Raw genomic sequence first — 10,164 nt, forward strand, 5'->3', positions numbered from 1 at the left:
TAACATGTTTAGCTCTATAACATTTAAATGCAACTCTCCAATGTCTAAGAGAAAAAAAATTTATGAAAAATTTTTAATGTATGACCTGCATCACTATACAGAAGACTGCCATATAATAGCCATATTGACACTGTGCGCATGGCATATAATTATGCCAATTTTCCTAATCCCTGACCGATTATTTTCAATCTAGGGTTATCTGGGTGGTGGGTGTGTTACTCTACTTATATTTTTTTGCCTTTGTTGTTTTTTAGCCTGCCAAGTCCAAAAAAATTTGTCTGATTAACGCCAATTCCCGGACAAATTTCACGCCATCTGGCGGAAAATCTTGCGGCTTTTTCAAATCACTCGAGAATGTGTACAAAACAAAAAAAAAATGGCGCCGGCAACGCCTGTGGGTCCTTCTTTAAGCGAATGTCAGTGATTTAAAAGTAATTTTGAGTGATAAATAAATTTTTTTGCGATCATTGCACTTGTCCGGCAGGCAAATGCAAAGAAATTTGTACTCTCCCGACAATAAAAACTACTTGCCCCGGGAGATCGGGCGATGGTTAACATCGAGCCCTGTAAAATGTTTTACCTACAGGGATCAAACGGTGAACTTTGTTTTATAGCCAGGAATAAAATTAACTGTATTTCTGACTGTAAACTAAATTAAATAAACTTTAAATAACGTTCCAACAAAATTGCATTGTTAAAATTGATGATTTATGTTTTTTTCACAGCAAGCAGAATAATTTAAAAGGGAGTTGAATAGGAAAGTATTTTATCCAATCCATTTTATCTATATAGCACATATAATAACAAAAAATGTGCTGTACATAAAAACAAACAAAAACCCAACACAGAATAAGAAAGTAACAGAATAATCCACAGATCAGTATGTCTACAACACTTTCAATAAAACTAAGACTTTATCTAGATTCTGTGGTTATCTGCGTCTGTTCGCAGTAGAAAATAGTTCTGAAATTTTTGGTGTTTCCTCCCGCCAACTCATTGCAGCAGATGGCCAGTCATTAGTCGCGTTTACATCTAATTCTACACCAAATTTTAAGCAAACTATCAAAATGTCAAAAATAAGGCAAATTAGATGTGTTTAAATTCACTGAAGCCATTCGTTTAGTTTAAGCTTGGCTGTAACTAACAGGATAAAGAGTTCACAAACTAGCATGGGCCAAAGTTCAGCGATGAACCAAACGTTTAAAGACCATATTTCAATCAAGTTTAAGTTACTTAATCATGCCAGCTTGTATTAGTGATGTTACATCCAGAGACGTCAAGATGGAGAAATGTGATTCTAATAGGACAGCAAAAACAGGTGATCAGTCATGATAGATAAAAACTCAATACGTCAGAGCTAGGTTGCCAACTCTGCAAATAATAAATAAGGGACACTCTTGGCTAGGCATTGTCTTCCACGCTTTTAACAGAATAAATGTATATAAATATAAATATAAATGAATATATTTAGCATTTTCTTCTCTGTGTGAAATAATTTCTTTAAACACTTGAGATTAATCAACAAACGTGTTCCATTCTCCTCTCATGCACATGAAAAGTCACAAACCACCTAAAGCAAGTTAAAAACTTGCTTGTGGTGGATCTGCTGGTGTGAATAAGCCAAAGTTTTGCTGGGAACTTTAGCGGTTACCATCAAGCTCTTCCAACATAATACAATATGGAGTCTGGTACTGCTTCTCCATACAGTTTTCTTCCACCTGAGGGCGTCCTGTAGCCAGCAACTTGGCAGGATGCATCAGCTGCAGGTGTGCACCTTCACAGGAATGGCTCATCAGACACTCTTAAGCTAAGCTGCTTAAGAGGAGCAAGGCATCAATAACTCTTTGCTGGTGTGTTATCGCTGCATCATAACTACTAGCCCAGCCAGAGCGCTAATTTCTTTCAACTAAGCCTCTACTAACACTCTTGTGTCTCCTTCCTCCAGGTCTGAGAACACCTCCTTTGAAGATTAAGTTGAATTACCAAGTCTACCCTCATACTGACTAAGACTACGTTCACACAGCAGCCTGAAGTGCCCCAAATCAGATTTTTTTTTTTTTACCCATATCAGACCGATTGCTGACCTCAGCTTAAGCAGGACCAGTGTGGTCTTATTCCTAGCTGTGGACCCCGTCTACACCCTCTTCAGGGTGCTCCAAGATTCAGTTTCAGAGTTTGCCCAACCAGTCCACATGTGTTTTGTAGACCTGTAGAAAGCATTGGGCCATGGCTCTTGTCACCCATTTTGAATAGGGCAGTCCAGGAGACTCCACAGAGTCTCCTTTTCCACAGAGATAAAGGCAGCGCTATAGGTAACCGCCTGGGACCTGAGAAGCCAGGTTACCGGTGGTATGTCCATGTTGGACTCTGCCAGGGATACCCTCTGTTGATGGTCATGTTAAGAACCTTAATGGAGGTTTGGGGTCTGGTTTGGGAACTAGCAGATTTCATTCCTGATTTTTGCAGATTCCCTGGTTCTGCTGGTTTCCTTCTGTCAAGACCTAAAGCATTGCATGCACTGGGGCAATTCACAGACAATTGCAAAGCAGCTGTGAGGAGAATTGTCTCCTTTAATCTGAGGCCATAGTTCTCGACTGGAAAGAGGTCACATGTCCCATTTACATTCAAGGAGAGTGCCTGCCTTGATTGGAAAAATTCAAGTGTCTTGGGGTCCTTATTAAAAGTGAGGGGAGAATGGAGTAGGAGATCGATAAACGGATCAGTGCAGCTGTTGCCATAATGCAACAGTCTGTTGCAGTGAAGATAGAGCTGAGGCAAAAGGCAAAGCTCTAGACCTACATGTCAGTCTACGTTCATAAAGTCATAAAATTTAGATGATGACCAAAACAACGAATGGATAAAGGCAGGAAAAAAAGAGTTATCCATAGGGTGGCTGGCCACTGTCTTACCGTAGTCTATTCTTAGTTAGTCCTTAGAATAGACCTCAGGCTGTAGTTTTTATGTCACAAAAATATTAAAGAAGTGAGGTTTTATGTCTTTCTGTTGCAAGGACATCAGATGGCATTCTCAAAGAGAAGTGCTTTCCTATTTTTAGCAGAGGTTGTATTTGACATAAAATTCATAAAGACTGTGGGCGCCCATGAGTTCCTCTCAATGCAGCACTGAAAACAGGGATTCACTCGTGCCTCTCACACTTAATGTGATTTAAAAGTGACAGAGAGGACATTGCTGCTCATAAGATATCAGGGTGGGGGCAGCTTTAGCAATCCCCGTGGCATAATTGGGTATAATGAGTTACTTGCGCTGCTGTGAAGCAATTCTACTTTCATTTCTGCAGCGAAACAAATGAGCCCAGGCTTCCTTCTAAGCTAGTCCTTTTAGACACAGATTTGCGAATGCTAGGGGATGATATAAGACTAGAACAGATGCACTTAGCTTTGTTTAATGGTACAAAAAAAATGGTTGCAGGCACAGTTTGCTTACCCCTTTCTGCAGATTTTTTCAACAGAAACCAATGCTAACATGATTTATAGTTTTTGCACCAAGGGGTTCAACTTTTGGCTCTTTGAATTAATTCATGGAAACATTACTGGGTGTTTCACTCCTCTATCGGATTGTGTCTCAGAAGGGATGGGTCCAATTGGGGGCATAATACATGAATTAGCTTTCGGAAAAAGCTTGAAGCTCAAATGAAAAGGACAGTATGGGGGAGACAGGGGTTTTAGTTGTACAGCTCAGTAGTGTTTGAAAGCTCTGCCTTCCAGCAACGTGGGTGGCACTGTTGTTCCTAGCATCTCTAATGTATTGTCATTGGCTCCATGCACTTGTCAGCATCTCTCTCTGCTCTCTGTCAGTATAAATGTTGGTTTGGTTTTATCTAAGGTAAAACGAGGCAGCAGAGATTTGTCATATTGCAGCAGTCTTGGTGTATGAGCTTGTGACACTATGGATGTCTGGGATGTTTGTCTGCTTTCAAAGTGGTTCAGCGCCACCTTTCCTTCATGACATCTCATGCATCGTGTAAACAGAGAAGCAGGAAATAATACAAAGCAAAAGAAAGATTTCCCCTCTTTTAAAACCTTGTCTGATTCACTACACACACCCCTTGTTGTCCTTTATGTGCAGCCGAAGTGCTTTGGCATTAAATCTTTTTTTTTTCCCTAAATAAACCAGTTTCTGGTTGGAATTACACACAACTTGGTGTGAGGTCTCTTTCAGGAAAAGAGGCCTGGATCCTTTTATCCAAAATGTTTTCTATTTCTGCTTTTGTAAGACACTTTTGACTGCTTTGAAAAGAGGGAAACCAGGTTTTTCTTGTGTTTCTGGGGGTGAGGTTGGGGATTTTTCTGGGCATTGTGGTGAGATTTATTCTAAGAGGCTGCATTTTTTCCTGATTTCTCCCTTTGTTCTCGGTAAGTAGTTCCAGCCCCCCCCACCACCATTTTTAACACACACACACACACACACACCCACATACACACACTCATTTTGCGTGAATCTTGGTGCTTTTCCACATGGGGGTATGTATATGTGCGTGTGTGCGAATGTGTGTGGCTGCAGCCGAGGCGGGGACTGGTGTGACACCTGCTGCTGGGATGAATGGGGTCAGTGGCGGGACCCTTCAGCAGGGAGCAGCTGCTAGTTCTCACTACAAACCGACTCCCTCAGCGCATCAAAGGACTACAACCGAAGCCCTGACACAACACATAGTGCCCTCTCTAGCATTATCTCCTATCATTGCAGTTATTATCCTGAAGTATTTCACCCCTCTATTTCTCCTGGGGTCATGGACATAATCGCCGGGAAGGAAACTTGAAAATGACCAAGGGGGAAACATCAAAAACAAACTTCAATTTCCCCTTCTGCACTCTCCCAATGCAGGAAGAGGTTAGCAGCCAGCTGCTGAAAGACAGGATTCCTGGTATTTGGTTGGTCTGACCTGTCTGTGCTCTCTTTCTGTGTGGTAGTCTGCCCTGCATGTGACTCAGTGGGTCTGAAAACATTCCCTCCAGGCATAAAATAAAGCAACAGCAATGGATAAACACTGAGATATGAAAACAACTGTCTGTTCTCCAGCGTTGTTTCAAGCGCCAACAAGTGCTTCGCATTGGTTCCAGCTGGTTTTCAAGATTAGTTTCTTTTTCTAAAAGACAAATTAAATGATTCTAACAAACATATCTTCCTTGATCTATCCAGCAGAGGTCAGCCTTTATTATCAAATTCTGAGGTTTAAAGTAACATGGAATGATGTAAATTATCAATGCATCCAACACAGCATTCCCATATTTTGTGGGACGAAGTTTTCCATATGACCGGTTATATGCACATTTATGAATTAAATGGGGAAAAAACCTGTAACCTCAACCCTGCAAAGCAATAAGTGTCTCAAGGTCTAATATTTTGCCAAACAGTCTTTTTGATCTTATTTTGAGATTGATACAAAGTCTGTTAGATTTATCTTCTTTTGAGAAGCTTCTACTCAGTTGAGGTGCAGAAAGACAAGTACACCTGGTAAGACTTCTTGTTTTGAGAATATATATCATGATTTTAAAAAGTCTATTTGAACTGGAAAAATTTTAAACTTATCAGACATTGTCTTTCACTTGAGGCAGCATGCCATAATTTTATCCTATATGTCATGCTGTGCTACTAGCTGGGGTTATGCTGGACTCTAAAAGCCTTGGATACAAAGGCAGAGAACTTCCACCACTGTAGGGTTCTAGAGTAATACAGATTTTAGAGTTTCTACTTATACTTCTCCAGGACTGGGTTTCAAGGGCAGCAGTCTCAGCAGAGACTCCAATACCTCCTCTCTGCAGACTACTCCTCCAGCTCTGCTTCGGAAAGCCCAAGGATCTCCTTGGCCAGCCCAGAGACATAGTCTTTGTGTCCTGGGTCTTCCCCTTGGCCTCCTCCTAGTGGGACATGCCTGTAACACCTCTCAAGTGACAAGATCAGGGGCCTGCTACCCTAGTCAACAGGACTCCTCCACTTGAGGAAGGAGCTCTACTCTGACCTGAAGGGGACACAGCACCTTTTTCCAGTCTAGAACCATGGCCTTGAACTTGAAGAAGCTTATTCTCATCCCGGATGCCTTGCATTCAGCTGTGAACCGCCCCAATGCATGCTGTAGGTCTTTGTAGGAGGGATCCAGCAGAATCACGTCATCTAGACAAACTCTGCTGTCCCCAAACCAAACCTCCGCTGGCCCTTATCTAGAAATCCTGTCCATAAAGGCTCTGAACAGGATCAGTGACCGAGGGCAGCCCTGCCAGAGCCCAACATGCACAGGGAACAGGTCCAACTTAATGCCAGCGATGCTGAACAAACTCCTGCTCCACATGTACAGAGAGCATCCCCCACATGGCACCATGAGGGAGATGGTTGAATGCCTTCTTGAGGTCCACAAAACACATGTGGACCAGTTGGGCAAACCCCAATGAACCTTGGAATACCCAGCAGAGGGTGTAGAGCTGGTTCACAGTTCCACGGTCAGGACCAAAGTCACACTGCCTTTTCTGCAGCCGAGGTTTGAAAATCAGCCATAATCGCCCTTTCCAGCACCCTGACAAAGGTCTTACTTAACAGGGGTAATGGTTTTATTGTGTTGACAGATTATTCTACTTGGTTTAAATAGAATCTTTTCAAAAGTATATTAATAATTGAACAAATACAAAAGCGGCAACAGAGATACAAAAGCCACAACACAAAAACGTGTACACCTGGAGGAAGAGTGAGCCGCCTGGTCTATGGTTTTGGTGGGGGCCAGTTGCGGAGCCAAGGTGGCCTACCGGTGGCAGGGCTGTCACATCTGCTCTCCCCAAAGAAGGTCGGAAGGAGGGGCGTGTAGTGGCTGGTTGAAGTAGTTTGGGGGGGGGGCGGCGGTTCTGGTTGGGTGGCCTGCGCGGAATGGGTGGGCCCGGGGGGGCTCTTGCTGGAGGTGGTCCGGTCCGTGTGCGGGGTGGGGGCCGGGCTCGAAGCAGGAAGGAGATGGGTCGGTGTGGCGGTGTCGCCGCACCCCTCCCCCCCATCCGGATTATAGGTTCACTTATTGGATCATCCGATAGTCCCGGGACCAACCACCGGTGCCACCGGGTCTTTGGTCCTGGTATTATTGGATGTGAGTGTTATGTGTGAATGTGTGTCTGCGTTTTTTTTTCTTTTTTCCCTTTTCTGTGGTGCGAGTGGGGGCACTAGGGAGGGAAGGCGTTATTGAGATTGTGAGTTTTTATTTTTAATTTTTATTTTTTTCTCCCAGCTGAACTGCCCCCTCTCCCAATGAGTCGATGCAATCAACTTTTTTTTAGATAGTAAACATTATAAACATATATCTCAAGTCTCCGCTAAGGGCGGAGCCCATTACCCCCGTCAGGGCTCGCCACTGCACTGGTGGAGCTCGGGTTTGGGGGTGGATGCCCGGGTGGCTACTGGCTCATTCCTGGCGGCCTCTTCGCAGGCCCCGGCCGGCCGGGGCCTTTCTGGGGCTCCTGTCTGGGGGTCGGGCGCCCCTGGGGCCTCGGATCCCTGGGGCCCAGGACTGGATTCACTTCAGCGTGGCCGTCCCCGCGGCTCCCCGGGGCGCAGGCATTGCGGTGGCTTGGGGGCTTCCTCTGGGCTGTCTCTCCTCTTCCCTTGGTGGGGGTCTGATTTCCGGGACTGGCCCCTCCTTGGTGTCTTCACTCTTGGGGTCCCTTTGGGCGTCTGGGGCTTTGGGTCTCCCGGCGCTGGACTCAGTGCTCTGGGGGATCCGCCTCTTCGGCTCTCCACAACCGCTATTGAGCATTTTCTCTATGGATAAACTTTACATGCACAAGTTCACCCTCACAAACAATTACAGGTGCTTGGCTTCAGGTACTTAGAGATTCACTTCCATACAGAAAGCCTTCATTCATATCTTCAGGTAACACAAGGTACATGTCAGACTTAATAATACTACTTCAGAGATAGTTTCAAGGTGTTGCTTTATTGTATATCTCGTACCATGTCTTTCAGTTGTGCTGTTCTTTTTACATCTCGTTACAGGTGATGAAGCAGACTGAAAATGTTTTGTCATTGTCTCCTTTCTATCTCCTCTTTCTTTCATCTTTTCTCTTTTTTCCCCTTTTTCTTCTGTTTTTCTGCTCTATTTACATTGCAGTGTCCATATAAACTGTAAAACTCCCTGCATAATAATAATTAAAAAAAAATACGTGTACACATGTCTATGGTCCCGACCATTGATACGGACATCTGAGCGGGACAGACCACTCATAATTTGGCAAGTAACGCAGCTAATAGGTATGATCTTTAGATCCTTAATTACAACATAAAGAGCAGCACTGCAACATCTGTTGCAGGTTGTGTGACTGCCTTTAAGGCTTTTGTGTCTCAGTTGTGACTGATGGAAACAAAGTTTCATTTGTTCTAACATCTTTAGGCATCAATTCAATTCAGTTTTTTATATAGTGCCAATTCACAACACGTGTCCTCTCAAGGCACTTTATGGAGACGATTCAACCAGAGCATACAATCAGATTATTTAAAAGTTTTCTATCTAAGCAAAACCAGCTGATTGCATCGACTTATTGACTAGAAAACAATCTCACACCAAGCATGCTTGAAATAGTATAGACAAAACAGGCTACCTTCTAAATGTCTAAAGCAACCTAAAGCTTAGACGTATTTCAATAATATGGGACCATAAAACTCTGAATGTGTAGGAGACCAGCAGATTTAGAGCAAATATTTATCTGGAACATTGCTAAAAGTTTGTTGATGGCTACCATTAGGAAACTTATTTCCAGACATATTTGATGTACTGGAGTCTATTGCAAGGAAACTAAAAAAAAATTCAGGAAGGTGTATGCTTATTTGGTTTCCCCTTAAAGAATCATCAATTTGTTTGAAATATCATTCCAAAAGGCATAGTTCAAAGATTCAAGCCAAATATTAAAAATGTAAAAGTTTCATGGTAAAGATGAGTGGATTTAACCTTTACAGCTCCACTTAAGGACTTTATCTTAAGTGGATTTATTTCATTTTTATTGGAGCCTTTTGGATCTAAACCGCAGTGCGGACAGCTCTGGTCCTTTTGGACAGTCTGTAGTTGAAGTACATGGCAGCCTTAGACTGTGGAGCTCTCCTGGGCCGGCAGGAGCGTCCGTTGCCAAAGTGGTCCTCTAAGCAGCGACAGGTGTAGGAGCCCTCTGTGTTAATGCACCGAGCATGGCGGCTGCACATGTGATTTCCAATCAGACACTCATCCTTGTCTGTAGGAGAAGAAGAGCAGTAGATCAGGGATACCGATGCAGTTCAAAGCAGTTAGATCCAATGGCGGTTTAATGACCGGGGCCAACACAGGCCAATGCCCCTCTGGATCTAGTCCTGGCCCCTGTCTTGAAGACATACTTAACCACTTTCTGATGGCAACATGCTCGGCACAGAAACCATGAAAAACCTAAATAGATTACAATAATTAATACAATTCCTACAGGAATCTTACCTAGTCTGGACAAATAGTTTACTGATGTATAAAATCACCCTTCATTAAGCAAGAACAGCATATTTCTCCTCATTAATATAGGAGAATAAGAATAATCCTAGATTTATTTTTATAATACAGTTGACAAACTTACCTGGAACCATAGCTCTGTTGAACCATCAATTCCCCCTGCATTTAGCAGTTTTAAATTTTGTAGGATTTTTTTATAGATAGATTGATTCTATTAAGGATAAGATCATTGGCACCCCTCTAAATACGATTGGTTTATCTCTGGATGGTGAGGGAGCATCTGAGGTAACCACAGAATCTGAACATTGAACTTTCAAAGTTAGCAGAACTATTATCGTCATCTAAGCTTTCAACTTATTAGATCCAGTTCCTACCAAGTTATTTAAGGTTGTATTCCTTATGATTTCCACCTCCATTTTAGATGTAATTAATCTATCACTGTCACAGGGATATGTACCTCAGGCTTTTAAGGTAGCTGTAATTAAACCTTTATTTAAAGGTAAAGAGGATTATCTTTGGATGAATGCAGAAAAAACAAACTTTATATTCTTTAAATCAGAGTCTTTGAAAAAGAAGCTGATTAGTCAGTCACTTCATTTGGGAATGGGATCATACAGATCTCACATAATAAAGTAAAAATTCTTGATGTTATTTTTGATCAGGACCTGTCATTTCAATTTCATATCAAAGAGGTTTCTAGAATTTCCTTCTTT

General features: G+C 42.7%; 1 protein-coding gene across 1 annotated transcript in view; it reads right to left on the reverse strand.

Annotated features, from left to right (window-relative positions):
* Positions 1–8,953: 8,953 nt before the first annotated feature.
* LOC107094657 (nephronectin-like) overlaps positions 8,954–10,164 on the reverse strand; it is a 17,729-nt gene continuing 16,518 nt past the window's right edge. Inside the window, exon 5 of the mRNA XM_015390415.1 lies at positions 8,954–9,209. Coding sequence (XP_015245901.1) covers positions 9,001–9,209 — 209 coding nt within the window. The 3' untranslated portion in view covers positions 8,954–9,000. The remainder of the gene's footprint in view (positions 9,210–10,164) is intronic.

The sequence above is a fragment of the Cyprinodon variegatus genome, unplaced genomic scaffold (assembly GCF_000732505.1).
Source record: "Cyprinodon variegatus isolate N-32 unplaced genomic scaffold, C_variegatus-1.0 Scaffold498, whole genome shotgun sequence".
NCBI lineage: Eukaryota > Metazoa > Chordata > Actinopteri > Cyprinodontiformes > Cyprinodontidae > Cyprinodon > Cyprinodon variegatus.